General features: G+C 37.3%; 5 protein-coding genes across 5 annotated transcripts in view; all 5 read right to left on the reverse strand.

Moving 5' to 3' along the window:
- The window catches only part of LOC117342586 (monocarboxylate transporter 12-like), a 32,140-nt gene extending 31,433 nt beyond the window's left edge, over positions 1–707 (reverse strand). Inside the window, exon 1 of the mRNA XM_033904780.1 lies at positions 406–707. Within this exon, the coding sequence (XP_033760671.1) occupies positions 406–538 (133 nt within the window). The 5' untranslated portion in view covers positions 539–707. The remainder of the gene's footprint in view (positions 1–405) is intronic.
- Positions 708–2,408: 1,701 nt separating this feature from the next.
- Positions 2,409–2,870, reverse strand: LOC117342587. The gene has a single exon (XM_033904781.1). It carries the CDS (start codon positions 2,868–2,870, stop codon positions 2,409–2,411), a length of 462 nt encoding a protein of 153 aa, XP_033760672.1.
- Positions 2,871–2,974: 104 nt separating this feature from the next.
- On the reverse strand, positions 2,975–3,439 carry LOC117342588 (uncharacterized protein K02A2.6-like). The gene has a single exon (XM_033904783.1). It carries the CDS (start codon positions 3,437–3,439, stop codon positions 2,975–2,977), a length of 465 nt encoding a protein of 154 aa, XP_033760674.1.
- Positions 3,440–4,870: 1,431 nt separating this feature from the next.
- LOC117342589 lies at positions 4,871–6,455 on the reverse strand. The gene is made up of 2 exons (XM_033904784.1): positions 5,904–6,455; positions 4,871–5,770 (listed from the first exon to the last, which is right to left on the reverse strand). The coding sequence occupies exons 1-2, from the start codon at positions 6,453–6,455 to the stop codon at positions 4,871–4,873; spliced, it is 1,452 nt and encodes a 483-aa protein (XP_033760675.1).
- Positions 6,456–6,577: 122 nt separating this feature from the next.
- On the reverse strand, positions 6,578–22,404 carry LOC117342600 (amine sulfotransferase-like). Its single transcript, XM_033904797.1, has 5 exons — positions 22,132–22,404; positions 13,587–13,898; positions 12,341–12,444; positions 10,591–10,783; positions 6,578–6,860 (listed from the first exon to the last, which is right to left on the reverse strand). Exons 1-5 carry the CDS (start codon positions 22,304–22,306, stop codon positions 6,751–6,753), a joined length of 894 nt encoding a protein of 297 aa, XP_033760688.1. The 5' UTR covers positions 22,307–22,404; the 3' UTR covers positions 6,578–6,750.
- Between the last annotated feature and the right edge of the window lie 22 nt (positions 22,405–22,426).

Genomic DNA, 22,426 nt, shown 5'->3' on the forward strand with positions numbered 1-22,426 from the left:
AGATGCTGTAATGTTTATGTATATAAATAGATACTTCTACATGACGTCAGTTCGATAACTGAGTATTCTCTATTTGGCCTTACTAACGAAATTGATGTTCCATTGACACTTCAGTAAACAGTACTCTGGCGCGTAGGAATACATTGTTGACAGTAAGATCGGGACCCCGATTCGGCCCACACACGCTTTATTTCATAAATAAATTATTAACAAACAGCGATGCAAATCAAAACAATAAATGAATTGAAGCTATAAATGATTCAAATATCTCATTGAAATGGCATAAATAGATGATGTTATAATGCAACTATAAACTCTAGCTTGAAGGACCGAAGCCTAGCGATGGATGTAATACAGGAAAATGCACGTATCGAATGCATATTTCAATTGAAAGTGATATATTACCGAATACGATGACGAACGCCCATCCATGATCAATCGGGAGATAGCTGTAATCTGTCCAGGAATTCTGCTCCTCCTCACACTGAAGCTCGTCCCCATCCTGGTGGTCAGAACCGGCACTGTCGATATTCCTCATTCCGAGAAGTCTGTGACTACAGACGTGAAAATTTAAACGATCATGACATTGGTCTGTGTGTCCTACTGGATGTCGCGTGTTAAGATGTTTGGCCGTCTTATCTAGAATTTTATCTAGTGTTGGTAAATTACATATATATCAGAGAGCGTGGTTTGTGTGTAACATGCACAGTTACCTAGGTATACACACCTATCTGTACATCTTAACGTCTGTATGTTAGCTAATGTATGTTTAATACTAATGCGTGTCATTGTGTCCATGGTTACCACTCACCTGACAGGTAACGTTACTGACACAAGACACACGGCATATACCACCTGGCATACTTTATCAGTCATAATTTATGTATAAAATACTGTTCATCTATGAAATACTTTTCATTTATAAGCTGTTTATCTATGAAATGCCGTTAATCTATAAAATATTGCCCATCTATAAAACATTTCTAAAGTACTGTTTACCGATATAGTATTGTTTATCTATAAAATACTCATTCCGGTCTGGACAACCCCTCTGACTGTTCGATTTCCATACCGTGATCAGACTTGTATGTCTTACCTGAGTGACTACCAAATAAATTCCAGATAAACAGTGATAACGTACATTATGTAAATATCTGTCAAAACATACAATCACAATTAGCCAATGTACGGATACAAGTGCAATTTCCATAAGATGAAACAAGAAGGCGATTATATCTGTAATGCTGACTTTTAATTTTCCATAACATAAGAAAAAAGACATAGTACATTGTATATTGGAGTTGTGTGGGAATAGCTCTCTTGACTAGTGTACAAACAAGCAGTATAAGATTATTAAATGTTGAAATGTACATTTTGTTTAGTTGTATCGACGGATTATCAAATACTTTAATGTAAGAAGAGGTAGGATTAGTACGAGCTATACATTGTATCAATGGTAACGGTTCCATAAATATGCAATGTTTTTTTATTGGTACAGAAGCAGAATGTGTAATACGTTTTAATAATGAAACATTTTAACAATTACAAAGAGAGGAAGAGAAGAAAGAAGTTTATCAATTTTCAAATGTAAGTAAATACATGTATATTGTAAATGTATATCGGGAATGGAAAATGCAACAACCAGACCGGACTCAAATCTCGGGCAAATGCTCTAACCACGTGAGTCAGTAGTCCAGTCCAGTCCTACAATATTGTGCAAATATTTTCCATATACGTACATTAATTATGTAATATATGTATACCTAAGTCACCAGCTTCATACACACAAACACAGAAATGATCAAGGGCAGTCAAGCGCGGCAAACCAGGTAGTGTCGTACTTGGACCATGCTGAGTATATTTGTGAGAAACAAAAACGTTTCTGTTATGTTCCCAGGGGGATTATTAATAAGAGGAATCCAAGAAGGAAACTGTCTGGCTCTCATAATCAACACAACACGTGGAGTCCATATTGTCGAACTACTTTTATTAATCAAACAGTGCGTATTCATACGCGAGGCGTGTATAACATAATAACCGTATATCCGGAATGGACTACTTATATAATTAGCGTGGCTAACTGGCTATTCAAATACACAACACTCCTCCCCTTTTCGATTTAACAATTACTTTTGTGATATAAATGTCTCTGAGATATAACTTGGAATATAAATGTCTCTGAGATATTACTTGGAGAATCTTGACTAGATTACAACTATGGATTTTTCTTTTACTGTTCATAACATACGAATATTAATTACTTTGATAAGAGTATTAACTTTAACTTTAACATCTAAACAAACTAAAACAAAAACTTATGATTTAGTAGAACCTATTTGGCCCTTATTGACACACAGGGATTATTATGCCCTTGCACAGTGTTGTCAATAACATATCACTAAAATTAATTAAAGGTTCAATTTCACTGGAGCTCGTGAATGTTCTCTCTTTGGATAGCGTCGTGGAGCAACACTTACACATGGGGATGATTTGGAAATGATTGTCTGTTTTTGCTTAGGTGTAGGCATCACAGGTACCACTTCCTCCTTCCCGTCAGAAATAGTTGCTTTATCAGATGACTGATGAGTCGATGATACTTCCGGTGTAATAGGACCGACTTCCGGTTCCGGTAAGTTTATTGTAGTGACATCCGTCTCTGATGGTTTAACAGTACAAGCACGAAGCTGGTCTGTATGACGTCTCCATAGAGTTCCTGTTCCAGTGTCAATAGTGTAGGACAGAGGTCCTGTTTTGGTGTGGATAGATGCAGGAATCCACTTCCTGTCTGACGAACGATAATCGCGTACCATCACACTTTGGCCTTTAGAAAACTGTCGGACAGTTTCTCCTGTGTGACGCGACAATGTCATGCGGTCTTGTCCGTATGATACCCTAGCTGACAAATCAGGTTTCATAATGTCGAGCCGTGTCCTTATATTTCGGCCTAAGAGCAACTTAGCGGGTGTCTCATTCGTCAGCATGTGGTGTTGATCTGTGGTGTTGATCTGTACTTGCATAGAAATACACTCAGTTTTTGCTGTAATGTACGTTTTTCATCCTTTGCGTTTTTCATGGCTTGTTTGAAGGTTTGGACGAAACGTTCCGCTTGTCCGTTCGTACGCGGATGATATGGTGATGATGTACTATGTCGAATACCATTCTGCTTCATAAATTGACGAAACTCCTCAGAAATGAACTGAGGTCCGTTATCTGAGACTAATTGCTCAGGAATACCATGACGAGCAAATAAATTGCGTAGTAACTCGATGATGAGCGTGGTTGTAGTGGATCTCATGATGAATACCTCAGGCCATTTGGAATGCGCATCAATAACTATTAAAAACATGAAGTTCATGAAAGGCCCTGCGAAATCAACATGTATCCGTTGCCATGGGTTGGAAGGCCACTCCCAAGGGTGTACTGGTGCAGATTTCGGCATGTGTCCCGATCGTTGACATCCTAGACATGAACTACACAACTGTTCAATTTGTTTATCAATGTTTGGCCACCAAACATAGGATCTCGCAACAGATTTCATCCGGACCACTCCTGGATGTCCATCGTGTAGTTCTGTAAGAACTCTTTCCTGTAGGCCACTTGGTATTATTACACGGTTACCTCATACTATACAACCTTGATGTACGGAAAGTTCATCCTGTCGATTTATGTAAGGTATGATATCAGGGTCATCTGTTTTCTTCAATGTTCCCAACATTAACATGTCGTACACTCGAGATAACGTGGAATCTCGAGATGTCTCATGACGAATTTGTGCACTAGTTACAGGTAGTGTTTCGATCTGTGCAGTGTAGAAAAGGTCCACAGGGTCCGTAGCTCCGTCTGAACTACCTTTCAATGGAAGCCGCGAAAGCGCGTCCGCGTTACAATGCTTTGTAGTGTTTTTGTACTCGATATCATAGGAATGTTCCGACAAAAACACAGCATATCGTTGAAGCCTGGCAGCTGTCATGGCTGGTATGGACTTGTGCGGATGTAGAATTTGAACAAGGGGCTTGTGGTCAGTCACTAGTGTGAAGTGTTTACCATATAAGTATGTATTAAACTTCTGAACACCCCAAAACAAACCCAATGCTTCTTTGTCAATCTGTGAGTAACCTTTCTCTGCTTTGGTCAATGAGCGTGAGGCAAATGCAATAGGCCGCTCTTCGCCATCTTTCATGGTATGAGAGAGAACACATCCTAGACCATATGGTGATGCGTCGCACGCGAGTTTTACTGGTAGTTCTTGGTCGTAATGGCATAGTACACGGTTAGATGTGATCAGAGTTTTAACCTCTCTAAATGATTCCTCGCAAGCTGTGGTCCATTTCCAGGTACTGTCACTGTGAAGAAGTTCATTTAGTGGTCCTTCGACTGTCGATAAGTCAGGTAAAAATCGGCGGTAGTAGTTTACCAAACCTAGAAATGAGCGTAGTTGCTGTTGGTTTTCAGGTATCGGAGCGTTCAGAACAGCATCCACTTTGTCCGGCGATTTTTGGAGACCATCCTGACTGATGATGTGTCCACAATAAGTAACCTTTTCTTTGAAAAAGTCACACTTGTCCAAGTTTGCCTTTAACCCATACCCTTCCAATCTCTGTAGTACAGTTCTCAAATTTTGTAGATGTTCCTCGTCAGTACGACCGCTAATAATCATATCATCCAGGATGCATGAGGTAAATGGAACGTTTTGAAGGACTTGGTCCATGGCTCGCTGCCATAATGCCGGGGCAGAGGCTACACCAAAGGGTAAACGGTTATATTGAAAAAGACCTTTGTGTGTGTTGATTGTCAACAGTTCTTTAGACAAATCTTCCATCTCCATCTGCAAATATGCCTGCGTTAAGTCTATTTTCGAAAACCGTTGTCCTCAAGCCAGAGATGAGAATATAACCTCGATGCGGGGCAAGGGGTACTGTTCAACCTTCATGACTGGATTCAGGGTGACTTTATAATCCCCACATACTCGTACCTGGCCTGATTTCTTCACAACCGGTACTATAGGTGCTGCCCATTTACTGTGATTGACAGGTATGATAATTCCCTGCTGTTCCAACCTCTGAAGTTCTGCTTCAACTTTGGGTTTCAATGTGTATGGTACAAGGCGAGCTTTATGGAATTTAGGTTGAGCATTCTCCTCTAGAGTAATACTACCTTTGATACCTTTAAGTTTTCCAATTCCCTCTGAGAATACTGCTTTGTGTTCATCGAGAATGTTCTGAAGTTCAGTCGGTGTGGACGACAATCTCAATACATGTACTTTAATGTCATGCCAATCAATTTGAAATGTTCTAAGCCAGTCTCTACCAAACAATGCTGGGCCTTGTTGCGGTACTACTAACAGATTCTTTGTTGCTGTCTGATTGTACAGGTTAACCGAAACGCGTATCTCACCAAGGGGTTTGATATTTTCTCCAGAGTAGGTCTTCAACCTTATTGTGGTCTCATGTAGTGGTATATGACAGAAATGTTCCTTGTACAAGTCCTGAGAAATCAATGTGACTGTACTTCCTGTATCGAGTTCCATGTCTATCATTGTTCCCTCAATATTTGGTCTGATACGGATAGGATCAGGGCGTCCATGCTCCATTCGATTGATGTAGTACAATGGTTCTTCTGGGTTAAGGTCATCGTCACTTCCCTCTTTGACATATTTCACATGTTTATGTTCTCGTTTTTTAGACAAGCATGCTTTTTTCGATATGCCCTTTCTTAGAACAATACCGACATATTGTGGATATGAACGTGCATGTACTGGCATCATGGGTACCTTCACATCGAAAACATTTCTTGTAATGTTTAGGACTTTGTGTGGAGTTAGTAGACCTATCACTGTTTTTGCGAGAAAAGTGTTTACCATGGCTCTGTTTATTACCACTGTAGTGTGCCTTTATTTTGTTTACAGGCGTTGCTTTGTCATTATGTGATCGTTGGAGTTCAACTGCGTCCTTCCCTGCCGTTTCCATGGCAACCGAAGTCTGAATAGCAGTGTCTAATGTTAGTGTCGTTTCAGCTAGAAGTTTACGTTGAATAGCTTCCTGGCGTAAACCACAAACTAGGCGATCCCTTATTGTGATCTGGAGGGTATCTCCAAAATTACAATGAATTGATAACTTGCGTAATTCTGCTACATAAGTCATAACATCTTCACCAGGGCGCTGTTCTCTCTTATGAAAGCGAAACCTCTCCGCTATCTCGGATGGTTTGGGATTTAAATGTTTATCTAGCAGGGCTATAATATCATCGTATCCCGTATCTAATGGTTTAGCTGGGGCCAGTAGATTCTTCAGCAACCCATACGTTTTAGGACCAATCAAACTAAGCAGCGAGGCCACTTTGATTTCTGGTTTGACGCCATTTGCAATAAAACACACCTCGACCCGTTCGGTGTATGACTCCCAACTTTCGATCGATTCATCAAAAATACCGACCTTTCCAACGCCTCCTTTAGCCATTGTGTTTTGCAGGTTCGTTTGTAGCTCGTCGCCAATTTGTGTTATGTTCCCAGGGGGAGTATTAATAAGAGGAATCCAAGAAGGAAACTGTCTGGCTCTCATAATCAACACAACACGTGGAGTCCATATTGTCGAACTACTTTTATTAATCAAACAGTGCGTATTCATACGCGAGGCGTGTATAACATAATAACCGTATATCCGGAATGGACTCTTTATATAATTAGCGTGGCTAACTGGCTATTCAAATACACAACAGTTTCTTGTTCTGTATAACGTGATATCTAGATACAGTCTACTCGAATCTAAATCTAAAGGTTGAAGATTTCATTTTCTCCGCGTAAATTTTGTCAAAATATTCATTTTGTGTCACAGTAAAATGGTTCTTCCAGTCACCAACTTCACCTAAAAAAGTAAAAAAAAAAAAAATTAAATAACGAAAACAACATCATCGTTATATAAATACGATGCAGTACATTTTATTACAACGCATCCCCCCTCTTTATTTTGTAATTTCTCGTCATACTTTATCTGATGACATTCATCAGTGTTTGTAATTGACTATCAACTTTCTATATACAAACCTGACCTGACTAGTACTTCATAAAATCTGGGGAGACTCATACTAAATCCGAGCGAATTACAGATTGATGTATTAATTAAGGAACACCCCCAAATCATATCATGGCTATGTCAAGCATGTCTGGATCCTCGAAAACTCAACAAATATGAACGGAGCTTCCAATATCTCCTGGAAAGCAATACAACATACCAGAGAGATCCCTGAACCGTGCAACAAAAATAAAAAAAAACTGATTACATAAATACAGTAGATAAATAAAAGGTGTCAAATTATTATAACCGTGGCAAAGAACACAGACAAATCCCCTAGGTACACATACCACAGCACAACAGCATGTGACTGTTCGGACAACACCACCTAATCCTTCCACAAGAACCTTTCAAGTGTTACAACAGAATAAAAAGGCTACAAATATCTAAAAGGGTGTCTCAAAGTAAACAACACCACAGCTTCATCCAGCTTTAACAACAAATGATGCTTATCCTCCATATCATGTACACATGACATTTCATTCAGAGAACCACGGGATTTGTAACATCCCGCTCGTACACCCGATCTCTTTCCTTCTTCCGCTTATGTTATACAGACATCACCCTACAATATCTGACCTCCTCCGGTAAATAACAGTTATTCTGACTCGCACTCTGGCAGTACTTGAACTCGCTCATTAAAACCATGCCATTAGGACTTTAGGAATATCAAAGTCATGTAATTCGTCGAAGAAGAACAATGTCTCAAACATCGATATATCCACGTATTGAAGAACTCATCTGCAATTGGTTGTGGCCTCCCATCATAGAACCGAAGCGAGCAGAATTAAAACAGCATCTCTTATCTACATATGCAGGAGACGAAAAAGCAACCTCCGATGATAACACGTTTAAAAATAATGGAGCCCATATACAGCGAATGCCACATTCTATTGACTATAAGGGAGATAATTCCACACCTAAGATATGATCATATACGCTTTACAGTAGTCGTGGCGTACAATTTTACATCCCATAATAGGTCAAAAGTTTGTAAGGCATGCCCTTCTTCACTAAGCTCTGCCCTGATCATTTTTCACAACTTTCCTTTTAAAACTTATATATGTTGTTCGAATTTTAAAAAAGGATCGACTGGACAACCAGAAGGGCAGACCTGTTAGAATGTTTACTACCATCTAATTTCTTGAGAGAATTTTATAAGATCAATTACACACCATTTTAAAAACATTTTTAATCCTTTTCGAGTGTATTCATCACGGGCTGTTATTCGGGTTGGACGAGGACTTGGAGCACTCGAAAAGGGAGTTCCTCATGGATTTATTTAAGGACCCTTCATACTTCATGTTTTTGTTTCAAAATACTATTATTGTTATATTTATAAGAGCATCTTCTACAATTATGCAGGCAATAACAAACTGTTACATAATGACGCTGATCAGGTTCACTTTAAGAATGCACCTGAAGAGGAGAGCAATAATTTTATCAAGTGGTTCGAGGAAAATTGTATGAGGAGCCGATGGTGATAACAGACTCGTAATAGATCATTCCTCTATAATATTAAGGGCAATATGTTACACTATACAGAAAAGTTTGACTTTCATTCACCTAACATTTACAAGAAAGCATCTAAACACCTATTTATTTTATAAGGATTCGCTGTAATCTAAGCAATCAGGGTAAATGATAAATTCGAAATCTTTTATGCTATCCAATTTTAATGTTTGTCCTCAAATTGGGGATTTTTTCACAACACTTACAAACTTTAGAGAAAACCATCTTATGCAATATAAACATAATGATATTCATGACTAGTGATGTTACCTCTGTAACCCCGGATAATTATGGAACCTTTTAACATTTGGTTTCTTCTTTTTGTCACCTCAGGAATTAAAGACGGCTTGGGCTACGAAGAGTAAGAACAACAAGGTATTGTCTGAAATAATTCCGCTTCGAGGCCGCCCAGGTGTGGAAATGTCTGCCGAACAATTTGAGGAAGGTGGATAATTATCCAGACTGCTACACATCTGAGATGGCTCTGTTTACAGCTCACTATCGTATTACGTATTCAACAATTTCGTCTTTTGGTAACTGACGGTCTTTACCAAGGGCCCTGCCCATGTTCATAACAAATAAACGGAGAACTATGGATAACCTCCACTGAACTGATAGCGACGTTGTGAAGCTCGGGTTTCAAAACTCTAATATATCAAAGAGGATATTGATAACATTTTGGCCATTGTGGACACGAGACAGAAACAGTAGATAAGTAATGCAATTGTCATACTCTTTAGACCGTACTCGAGTTCGGTCAGAAATAAACACAGAGGAGGAGGTTTTATATCGTTTAAGACCTGAATGATAACACGTTAATTTGCATTTTGAGAATGATACTTATTCCATATATGACCCAGATTTGTGTGTCGGATGTCGTTAATGAAGACGTTTTCTCTCTCGGACACATGGTCTTATTTTCCATGTACTTTTTCAGTGGTACCCATGTGAGTCTATAATTTGTCAATATTTTGACCTCGTTTTTATCGATTTTGAGTTGGAATAATGGTTTCGTTATTATGTTGTGGCGTTCGACATTTAGAGAGAAAACAACTAGATATTACTTCGGTAAATAAATTGAGCAACATATCATCTCCAAATGAATTAAGTTAAATGTCAGTGCGACCTTATCCTGGTACGTATATAGTTGATTTTATTAGTTTGGATGGCCTAATCAATAGACATTTGTGATTACGGACATAATCATCTTATTCCATTGGGCCTGTTAGGTCAATTGTTTTCTTTAAACAAATCACAGTAAAAGGTCATACAGGATTTAAACGCATTATACAACCGATCCCACTTTGGTCGCCATCTTCCACTTAATTAAAGAGGGGCATTCCTTTGTTTAAATAAACTCTAAGTGGTCATAATTAAACTTACTGGAAAATAAGTATTTTCCAAGTAGTAAAAGTTATAATCTTTACATTAATACGGCAGTGTTACTCTCAAGATCAATCAAAGGTTCTTGGAGTATTAAGTCCTGAAAATTCTTAATTCGACCCGAGGTATCACTAATTCCCGCAAAGACATACAGACCGTATTTGTATAATATACGGTTTTTGTCGGTATATTTCGGCGTTAATTTCATTACATGTGGCCACACACTTATATAGTCATCGTTATGACATACATTTCATCAAATGAAATGATGCAATGTTCTGATGTCCGAACGAAGGAATGCCCCTTTAATCAAGAAAAATGATAAAATAATAATAGCAGTTTGATTTCGGTCGATACATCGTTATATTAACTTACTAAAAATCCTATGTTTGTAAACTAGTAGTATCAACACCCTGTTAACGATGACGTCAGAGGATTAATGTACAAATATATCAAGTCTGGCATTACTTTATGTTGATGGATGTCGTCATGATAATAAACATATATAATATAATCATATACATACAGTAAAACAGTGACACTTTTTGTAATGAGCCAATGTAATAGTGATACAAAACTCAAATTAATGAGCTACGTCACAGTTACCAATGTAAAAATATATACTAACCTTTCCTATAGATCGGTAGTAGGGGATCGTTTGAAACCACTTTGATGAATCCTTGATCCTGCGGTTTAACGTCACCCCTGATAGTTTTGACCATGGTTGAAAACGTGCATTTGTTAGTGACTTCTTTGAGGTAGGACACATCGTACGTCACGCTAAGGAACGTCGCTATCTCCGTGACGCTAGAGAGCAGGTCCTGAAGGTCAAGTATATATGCAAAGAAGATTATAAAAATATAGATAATAAGGTCATTTGAGGTCAGTACATCAAGGTTAAGTACACAAATGTAAATAATAATGTCAGTAGAAGTCACTACATGAAGACATAGAATATAATGAAAATAATTAAGTTAACTGATGTCATTACACAATCATGAAGCATGCAATTATAAATAATCACGTCAGCTGAGGTCGGTACTCAAAGATGAAGTATACAAATGTAAATTTTTAGGTCAGCTTGGGTCGGTACTCAAAGATGGAATTCACAAATGTAGATAATTAGGTCAGCTGGGTCAATAAACAAAGATGGAGTACACAAATGTTAATAATAAGGTCAGCTGGGGGTCAGTATTCAAAGATAGAATTCACAAATGTAAATAGTTAGTTCAGCTGGGGTCAGTAAACAAGGAATAAGTATACAAATATAAATAACTAGGATGAAGATAAGATGTAGTATCAATATATATATCAGCTGAAATCAGTACACTAAGGTGTAGTATAAATATTAAGGTCAGACGAGGTCACTTTCTTCTTCCTTATGTCTCCCTTGACAATGCCTAACTTTTGGCCTTTAGTTGAGAGTTCACCCCTGTGAGGAAGGCTTTGGGTTCTGTCCCCTAGCCGAGACATACCAGAGTCTTTAAGAATGGTAGTTGCTACTCCTGCTTAGCGCTCAGCATATTAGGAGGGGGACGACTGGTTTGCCCGTTGTCGGTATAATGTGACCGTGTGGTGTGTGCTGCTGGGTGTCTTCGGCAGTATGCTTCAGTAAGGTAACACTATAAATCGGCAAAAGTTCCGGCCTATCACAAGGAGACTTCACACGAACATACCACAGCTTCCCAAAACACACATACGCACTCACCACACGCATGCATGTCCCGCGCACGGGAGGCCGTCCTTAAATGACCGTAAACCAAACCAAACCAGACGAGGTCAGTAAGAACATTGAGGTCAGACGAGGTCAGTACATAAAGATGTAGTATAAAAATTGAGGTCAGACGAGTTCAGTTCACAAAGATGTAGTATAAATATTAAGGTAAGACGAGGTCAGTACAAAAGATGTACATTGTACATGTAGTATAATTATCAATGTCAGACGAGGTCAGTACACAAACCTGTAGTATAAATATTAAGGTAAGACGAGGTCAGTACAGAAGATGTAGTATAAATATTAAGGTCAGACGAGGTCAGTACAGAAGATGTAGTATAAATATTAAGGTCAGACGAGGTCAGTACAAAAGACATAGTGTAAATATTAAGGTCAGACGAGGTCAGACGAGGTCAGTACACAAAGAGAAGGAATGACGTTCTGGTTGATATACAAAATATATCTAAAATAAAAATAAACTGATAAAGGAGGACCATGGAAGCACATTTTGGATATACAAAGGTGCCACCTGGTGAGGAAATAGATACAGGATAATCTAGCCAATAATATACATATTTCTTGACATGGTGTGTTGTAACATGACACATTCACTACTTTATATCCAATGACCGTCATTGTTACAGTAATGGTGTCGTTAGCTCACCTGCTTCATGTCCTCGTACAAAAGGTGCATGATGTTATCTCCTTTGTAAGTTTGTAGCGTGCGTTCCCAGTCAAGGAAGGTATCGAACCAGGACCCGTAAAACACTGAACGAAAAATAGTCAGAAGATTTAAACCAGTAAAACACAAAGATGGCCAGCAGACTATTAAAAACATATAAAGCAATAGTCACAAAGTAATATTAGACAGATTAATTAAAGCACGTGTTTTTATCTACATTTAGCACATAAAAGAATGAACATAGATGTATCCGAAAACCTTATCAAACACATGGTTTTACGTATATAATTACAAACTTTTCGGACAGAATTATCGCCGTTCTTCCATATGCTTCACAAAAACGTAGGTGTCGTTCAAAGGAATCGTATACACCAATCTCACGTGTGTATTTATACATACTCTATTCGGGTCTACATTAATAATCCGAAACAAAGCTTTCTAGGTTTACCTGTGAAGTGATACTGTAGCGTGAATGTAAATATTCGCATATGAATAAATCGACCTTCGTCCTTGGTCAGTACTTATTTCGTCCTTCTAAAATTCGATAGGAAAGTTGTCCTTTGTCCCTGGTTGTGCACAATAAGATAGCCGACAGGCGACGATTTAGAAATTGGTAATTGGAGTTTGCTATCAATATGTATCATTAAGTTCTCCATGAAAGTTTCTCCAATTTTGTATGTGTTTTCTTTGGTCTTTAGTTGTATATATTTCATTCTTAGAGTGATTGGGAAATAAAATGACTGGCAGTCGATAATTTCTAATTTTGACTATTAAAGTTTGTTATCACCTTTCGCCGAAAGTTCTTGGTGGATCTTTCCGAAATTTCCTACGTAGGTTACTCTTGGTTAGTTGTTGTGTATATTGAATTTTGAGACTAATTGAAAATAAAAATGACCCACTAGGTGTACAGTTGAGATTTCGCAGTTGAAATCCTTTATTACTATTTTCAAATTTCTTCTAGATCATTTTAATTTGATAGTGGCAGTATCTTATCGCTGTATCTCAGATAGTTCTACATGGATCTCTCTCAAATTTCATATCAAAAGGGAAAGAACAATATATCAGAAAAGTAGAGGACTGACCAGTCTTACACAGTGCCGATTGAGTTGTGTCAATGTTGTGCCCCAAGATCTCTTGTTTTATAACCGAAGTCTAAATAACCACTAGTGTACGGTATGAATATTGTGTGATTATATCGGAGATACATATATAACAACGTTATACGTACTGTTTCCATCCAAATAAAACTTCAGGAAGCCGTCCCAGGATCCTTTAAATGCGGATTGGTTTATTTTCATCAAAAAATGATAAAGAGACACCGCCGCGTCTTTCGGATTTCGAGACACAACCACGACTTTTCCTTTCCCCTCTCTGACCTGGCGAGGGAGGCGGTCAAAGGTCATATGGGAGGCTAATATTCTCGGAGACGGTAACTTTTCCAGGAAGTCCACTTCGTTGTAGTCCAAGAAATGCGGAGATCCAATATAGTCGGATGTTCCCGTCCGGAGCATGCTGGCGATCGAGGATATCCAGTGGGTCCCTGACAAAATAACGTTCAGAAGTGCCAATTAATTAGAAATGTTATGAAACATTTACTTCAGGTCAGTACATACCTATGTGAATCATAGTTTCTGCATCATGCATTTATGACATTTCGGCGGCTATATTTAATCTTCCAGTATTACGATACAACTAAGATTCCTGGATAAACCGTAACAATAGGATAGCATATCTGCTTACACAACCTCACAGGTGAAGTGTTAATATGATGGAATGTCTGCTTACACAACCTCACAGCTGTAGTGTTAATATGATGGAATGTCTGCTTATACAACCTCACAGCTGTAGTGTTAATATGATGGAATGTCTGCTTACACAACCTCACAGCTGTAGTGTTAATATGATGGAATGTCTGCTTATACAACCTCACAGCCGTAGTGTTAATATGAAAGAATGTCTGCTTACACAACCTCACAACCGTAGTGTTAATATGAAAGAATGTCTGCTTACACAACCTCACAGCTGTAGTGTTAATAGGATAGGATGTCTGCTTACACAACCTCACAACCGTAGTGTTAATATGATGGAATGTCTGCTTACACAACCTCACAGCCGTAGTGTTAATAGGAAAGAATGTCTGCTTACACAACATCACAGCCGTAGTGTTAATATGATGGAATGTCTGCTTACACAACCTCACAGCTGTAGTGTTAATATGATGGAATGTCTGCTTACACAACCTCACAGCCGTAGTGTCAATAGGATGGGATGTCTGCTTACACAACCTCACAGCTGTAGTGTTAATATGATGGAATGTCTGCTTACACAACCTCACAGCTGTAGTGTTAATAGGAAAGAATGTCTGCTTACACAACATCACAGCCGTAGTGTTAATATGAAAGGATGTCTGCTTACACAACCTCACAGCTGTAGTGTTAATATGAAAGGATGTCTGCTTACACAACCTCACAGCCGTAGTGTTAATATGATAGGGTGTCTGTTTACACAACCTCACAGCTATAGTGTTAATATGATGGATGTCTGCTTACACAACCTCACAGCTATAGTGTTAATAGGATAGGATGTCTGCTTACACAACCTGACAGCTGTAGTGTTAATAGGAAAGAATGTCTGCTTACACAACCTCACAGCCGTAGTGTTAATATGATAGGGTGTCTGTTTACACAACATCACAGCTATAGTGTTAATATGATGGAATGTCTGTTTACACAACCTCACAGCTGAAGTGTTAATAGGGAGGATGTCTGCTTACACAACCTCACAGCTGTAGTGTTAATATGATGTAATGTCTGCTTATACAACCACACAACTGTAATGTGCTCAGATATACCAATTACCTGGGCACGTGTTATCACCTCACCTCTAACGACATACAGGTTATCTTAGTCAGAGTTGTCCGTCCCCTAACCTCACCTCTAATCAAATACAGGTTACCTGAGCCAGAGTTGTCCGTCCCCTAACCTCACTTCTAACGACATACAGGTTACCTGAGACAAAGCTGCCCGTCCCCTAACCTCACCTCTAACGACATACAGGTTACCTGAGCCAGAGTTGTCCGTCCCCTAACCTCACCTCTAACGACATACAGGTTATCTTAGCCAGAGTTGTCCGTCCCCTAACCTCACCTCTAACGACATACAGGTTACCTGAGCCAGAGTTGTCCGTCCACTAACCTCACCTCTAACGACATACAGGTTACCTGAGCCAGAGTTGTCCGCCCACTAACCTCACCTCTAACGACATACATGTTACCTGAGCCAGAGTTGTCCGTCCCCTAACCTCACCTCTAACGACATACATGTTACCTGAGCCAGAGTTGTCCGTCCCCTAACCTCACCTCTAACGACATACAGCTTACCTAAGCCAGAGTTGTCCGTCCCCCAACCTCACCTCTAACGACACACACGTTACCTTAGCCAGAGTTGTCGGTCCCCTAACCTCACCTCTAGCGACATACAGGTTACATTAGTCAGAGTTGTCCGTCCCCTAACCTCACCTCTAACGACATACATGTTACCTGAGCCAGAGGTGTCCGTCCCCTAACCTCACCTCTAACGACATACAGGTTACCTTAGTCAGAGTTGTCCGTCCCCTAACCTCACCTCTAACGACATACAGGTTACATTAGTCAGAGTTGTCCGTCCCCTAACCTCACCTCTAACGACATACAGGTTATCTTAGTCAGAGTTGTCCGTCCCCTAACCTCACCTCTAACGACATACAGGTTACCTGAGCCAGAGTTGTCCGTCCCCTAACCTCACCTCTAACGACATACAGGTTATCTTAGTCAGAGTTGTCCGTCCCCTAACCTCACCTCTAACGACATACAGGTTACCTGAGCTAGAGCTGTTCATCCCCTAACCTCACCTCTAACGACATACAGGTTACACAATTAGCTAGAATTGTCCGTCCCCTCTACTCTTGGTCAGAGTTAAATTTGTCAGCATCTTACAAACACCTCTGAGACCTGGACCCAAACACAGTCCAAAATTCCAGAAGTAGATTTATTATGTAACAAGAGGCCAAGGGCTATGGAGGGTTAAAAGGGACATAATTATATGTTTAACTTTTCTTGTTTGTTTAACCATTTAACTTATTGTTTTGATTATTGTTCCTTTATCTTTTATTTTTTCATTTCTTTATTTTTACATCGTGATAAGTGTTGATATTAAATTTCTTTTATTCAGCGGTAGATAGTTTGTGTTTCTTTGTTTCATATTCCTATTGCTGTAGACTGATGCTATAAACTAAGTAAAATTGTGTTTAACAATTTTAGATATTAGTCGGCTATTTCTATTTTGTGACCAAAAACTTTGATTTAATATGTCATTTTTTCAGTTTCTGCTTGATAGTTTTATGGTTTTCAAATTTAGTGGTTTAATATCGCATTTTCTTCTTTTCCTATTTGGTTATTTAAGTATATTTTGTTTCACAACAACAATGTAAGTGTTTCAGAATTATGTCCCAAAAAACCCTTGATGCATTTTTTCCAACTATTCTAACACCAGGGGGCAGTAAAATCTAAACATAAATATATAATCACGGGGCGCTCCCCAACAACCACCGACTGGTAACTTCATATTATGATTTTATCAAAACGGTTAAATCCTAGGCATTGTGCTTATTAGATATGTAATTATTAGTATTGAGACACCGTTTGTGTACCCATAAAATGTTTCTTTTTGACGATTTTTCCGTGTCGTTTTACGACATCGCTCAAATTTTGTGACGGAAGTGGGTCAATCAGCTGTTCATCTTTTCGATAACAAATCTAATCTCTTATGGAGTCGTAGGTTTCCAGTAGGTTTCCTAGGTCTAGTATAAATGTTACGTGTTCATTCACGTTTTAGAGACAGGCGACGTTTAAATATGTAATATTTTTAAAATGTCTTTATTGTTTGTTTGTTTAATGAAATTGCTGTGTCGTTAGTTTATGCTTTGATGTCTTGATCAGCTGATATTTGTTTATGTTGTGGAGCAACGACATTTCGAGAATCATATCTCGTACACATTAGCTAAGTACGATGACACGAACTTTCAAGGAACTACGTATACTGTACATGTACTTCAGTACACACTAGCAGTATATTAAATAATTATTTTTCAGTAATAGAAGTTTTTTTCTCAAATTCTTAATGAAATACAGATATGTTCTAATTAATGCTTTAAATTTTGACAGTGTCAAATTATATCATCTGTTGCATTGATTAATAAATGAAATAAGTTTTCAAATATATTTAAACCCTTCACTTTTATGCACCAAAGAAAGCAATATGCAAGAAAGCTGTTCTGACAAATTTTAAGCTAAAATATTGTCAATTATTATGTTGCAATAGGAAAAATTCTGTTGCTTTGGGTGTATAGAAAGATGTCATGCATTTTTTTTTATCTTTTAAAATTAAATCAATTTCAATTTATTACAAAAAATTATCAGATAGAAAATTATTTGACAAAATCAAAGAGTTACCAGGTTTTAGCTATCACAATTTTACAAAATAGTTTACTTTGAAATTTCATGAATTAGTAAATTTTCAAATATCTATAAGTTGCTTTATTATCAATTCCATATCAACATGTTTCAACCCTTTGCTTACATGTGCCAAAGAAAACCATGTGCGAGAAACCTGTTCTGAGAAAATTTTACTAAAATTATGTTGATTGTTATATCATATAAGTTAATTAACTAATTTAGGGTGTGGAACCATGTTGTAGTTTTGTCTTTTGAATTTGTAATCAGTTTCAACTTATCACAAAAGGTATAATAGAAAACTACTTGTCAAAATTAAAGAATTGCTAATATTTTGTTATCACTATTTAAAAAAAAATGGTTTTTCTCCAAACTTTCATCTGCACATAGGTAACAATTGTTAAATTTTGAAATATCTTTATTTTAAATATCATTCCAACATATTTCAACCTTTCGCTTACATATACCAAAGAAAACAATGTGCAAGACACTAATTCTGACAAATTTATACTTAAGTTTTTGGAACTATTATGTATTTACTGTGTTGCACTATGTTAAATTCAATGTTGGGGAACAAAGTAGTTGTTTTTTTATCTTTTGAATTTAAACTTTACTTATATAAAGGTATTATAGAAAATTATTTGACAAATTCAAACAATGACCAGGATTTAATGATAACCATTCTACAAGATAGTCTTCTTCATAATGTCATCTCCACACAGGTGAAATACAGTAACACTACAGTAGGACTAGTGTACATGTAAATAGTTTATATGTTTCTTTTTTTTAGGCCAAAACCACCATATGCAAACATTTACATTAGGAAGGGTGTTACAAATTGTTGGCCAAAGACTGCAGTTAATTTCCCTCTATATTCTACTGAAGAAACAAATTCAGGATTTTGAAACTTAACATAAAATCTGGTTTTAATTTCATATTGTAGAACTATTTTCTCAATATCAAACTATTTTGATATTGGGATAACACCATTTTCTTTTATTTTCACATCTTTTACAATTGCAACTGTAACAAATAAAAATTAAATCGTTTTAAACAGGTACTGAAATTGCAGGCCTTAGACCGCAAGTAATTATCCTATATGTTCTACTTAAAAAAAAAAAATTCATTAAAATGTTTTTGAGACTGCATAAAATATGGTTTTCATTTCATTTTGTAGAAGTACTCTCTCAATTTCAAGCCATTTAGATATTAAGAAACAAATTTTCCACAATTTTCACTTCTTTGGTACTATTGCCATTGTAAGATAGTTAATTATTATTGAGGGGCCGCGGTGGCCGAGTGGTTAAGGTGTCATAACACTTAATATCACTAGCTATTCACCTATGGGTTGCTAGTTCGAAACCTACATTGGAAGTTAACTGGCCATGGTACTGACCGTAGGCCGGTAGTGTTTCTCCTGGTACTCCGGCTTTCCTCCACCTCTAAACCTGACACGTCCTTAAATGAACTTAGCAGTTAATAGGACGTTAAACCAAATACACCAAGTATATTAGTATTATATATATAGAAGAAGTATAGTTTGAACAGTTATCCTGCAGAAGAAAATGGTCGGAAGCTGACAATCAGTCCGGTATGTGCTGTCATGGTTATGTCTTTGGACAAGACCACTTTACCCTTTTTGTTCTGGATGGCATGCAATGGGCCTCTTGTATGTTGTTCAGTCAGGTAGTCACCAACTACTACAAGGAGACCCAGCCTCAGACTTAAAGATGCTACTTATTTTTTACAATCTTGGCAAACTGGTCTACACTGCTACCTTACAAAAAGTTTAAATCATTTATTTGAAAAGAAAATATTATTTATTTTGCTTGGTAAGCTCCATTTCCTGGATGGCTTGGGGACAGACAGGTCTCCTGCATGTTGTTCAGAGGTAGTCACTAACTACTACAAGGAGACCCTGCCTCAAACTGACTCAGCTGGCTATTCAAAGGGTGATAAACAAAGCTAACAAATAACAAAGCAAATATATATAAGAGTAAGAGATAATTTGCCACTTAATTTTCAGAAACTCCAGGGCAAACTGGTGTACACTGCTACCTGATAAAAGGTTGAAAAAGTTATTTAAAAATAAAAATATGATTTATTATGCATTATTAAGCTTCCTTTACATGAATTATTGGTCAAATTCACATAAATAATTTAAAACTTGCTAATTACTTAATTTTCATCTGTGATAGAAAAAGGGAGATAACTCGCTCACCTGTTCTTGATATTAAATTACATGGGTAATAAGATATTTCCCTAAAGTTATATTCATGATCGATCAATTATCGATATGATGATGATTGATAATGAACTTATTAGTGATTCCCAACACTACTGAAGAAGTTTTCGAATAAAAAAAATTAGACAATCTCCCAATTTGCTTGACACGGACCACTGACAAAGACGCTTGATACTGACTTTGAACTATGGGGAAAGTCCCGAAATGAAATTTACAATTTAATATATTGTATCAATATTCGGCAAAATCATCGGTTGATGGGAGTCTAACCGTTATATCGAAGTCTTGGAACTGGCAGTACGGGCGCTGTATGATCAATCTAATTAAAATCTAGATGGTCATTATCACTACACGTTTCTCATGTAACGTAGTGAGAATGACCATCTAGATTTTAATTAGATTGCTGAATGATATGCGGAACTACGAAAACCGGTCTAGTACTTCGAGCTCTTGGCCTACTGCCTGTGCCATTCAACCGGAGCAGACACGAAAAAACGGGCTCGGTGTCGTAAACACTTTTTTTTAAACTAGGATTTTATCATCTGAGGCAGAGACCTATATACTATATTATTTCGAATATTAAGGATAAAAAGCAGTGAGTGTATAATTTAGGGCCAAAGCTTAATCCAAACAATGATGAAGTGTTTCAGTCGGGCATTGGTAGGAATTTGAGAGTCACTGTTGCCATGGCTGCTGTAGGGAGTAATCCTTACTTCCGAAGCGATTGATTTAAGCACCCTCTGGCGATAGAATGAAGATGAAAAATTGCATAAGGGTTTTTTGGGACATAATTCTAACTTTCTATTTCTTACTTTTCCCCCTTTCTTTCTCTCTTCATTTTTAGTTTTCATCTTTCATGTAACATGTTTTAGCAAAAATAGTTATTTTACAAGTTGTAAAATTGGAGAACTTTAAAGTTTAAATATAAAATCTTAACAACAGTAAAAAAAAAAAAAACCAAAAAAACAAAATGCACAATTGAAGATAAAATGTTAAAATAAAGAGTTTTGAATTCAAAAAAGTAATAACGTAAAATGAAGCATTAAAATTGTGAGAAATAAATCAGTAATGACAAATAATGAGAAGTTGCAATTAGAAAAGTAAAAAAAAGTAAGAAAAAAGATTGAAAATAGTATGTTTGACTTATGTCCCTTTTAACCCTCCATAAAGGGCCTCGTAGCTCTCTGGACGTTGATTTGAAATCCAGCTTGTTTGTACGATCAAATTTTTTTTTTATTTTGCTCTATATTCTTTGTATTTTCAACTTTTTCAATGAATTTTCCTGACTTTGTGTATTGATCGTTTTAAATGAAATTTTGTACTCTTATAGAGAATTGTTTCCTGTTTCATCTCATAATATTTTCACTGTTTTCCGATGTATATGACTAGAGAAATAAATTTGTTTTTACAATACCTGATTTTTTGAACGCCATTTTGACGTTATTTTAGTAACGTCATATAGAGAAATGGCGTCACACGGAAATTATCAGTGTAGACAATTCTGTATTGCTCCATAAATACTCAACGGAAAAATAAATAAATATTATGAGAAGAAACTATGGACATTTCATAACATGACGAAATATTGTCAAAATCCGTTCAAATAGTAATGTTTCATATCAGTGTTTGCCAGGGACGTATACGTATACCTCGCGAGACACTTTGTACACTGTAGCAGACGACATAATGTGTATAAAGTAACACGCATAGCAGCATTTTTTTTGCAGCGGCACAGGGATACGTGTGTTGCAGCCCATTACTATATACACGTTACAGTGGGTTGATATAGGAACTTTGCCTCATAACTCCTCACAATAACGTTCGGCATGTCCCTATGACACCGTAAATTGACGATTACTCGAAAATGAAAACATTTAACAACTCAAATTTCTTGTCAAATCTAGTTCGTGTCGACCCCAATCATGTGTCTTGAAATCCATTCTGACAGTCCCACTGTTTCTGATATCCTCTGTCCACAAAATTTTAATAATTCTACTTCCGGCAAAAACCGTCCAGAGAGCTAAAAAGTAAAAGTTATACCTGATTTTGGGTAGGAGAGTACAAATGTGTCATCCTCTCGAACCTCCATACAACTTAGTCTATCTAAGTGGTCCTCGATGTTCCCCACGAAAATGTCCACATAAGGTTTTCCTTGGTATCTCTTGGTTCTGATGCAGTTTCCTTCCGAATCAGACACCTCCAGGTAGTCACACATTGTGTTTGATGTATCGCCTTTCACATATGCTTCGTAAATTTATTCAACGTGTTTTACACAACATACATCAACAGAATGGTTGAATGAATCACTTAGAATCACCGAGACGTACACGTAATA

This window comes from Pecten maximus, chromosome 14 (genome assembly GCF_902652985.1).
Source record: "Pecten maximus chromosome 14, xPecMax1.1, whole genome shotgun sequence".
Taxonomy (NCBI): Eukaryota; Metazoa; Mollusca; class Bivalvia; order Pectinida; family Pectinidae; genus Pecten; species Pecten maximus.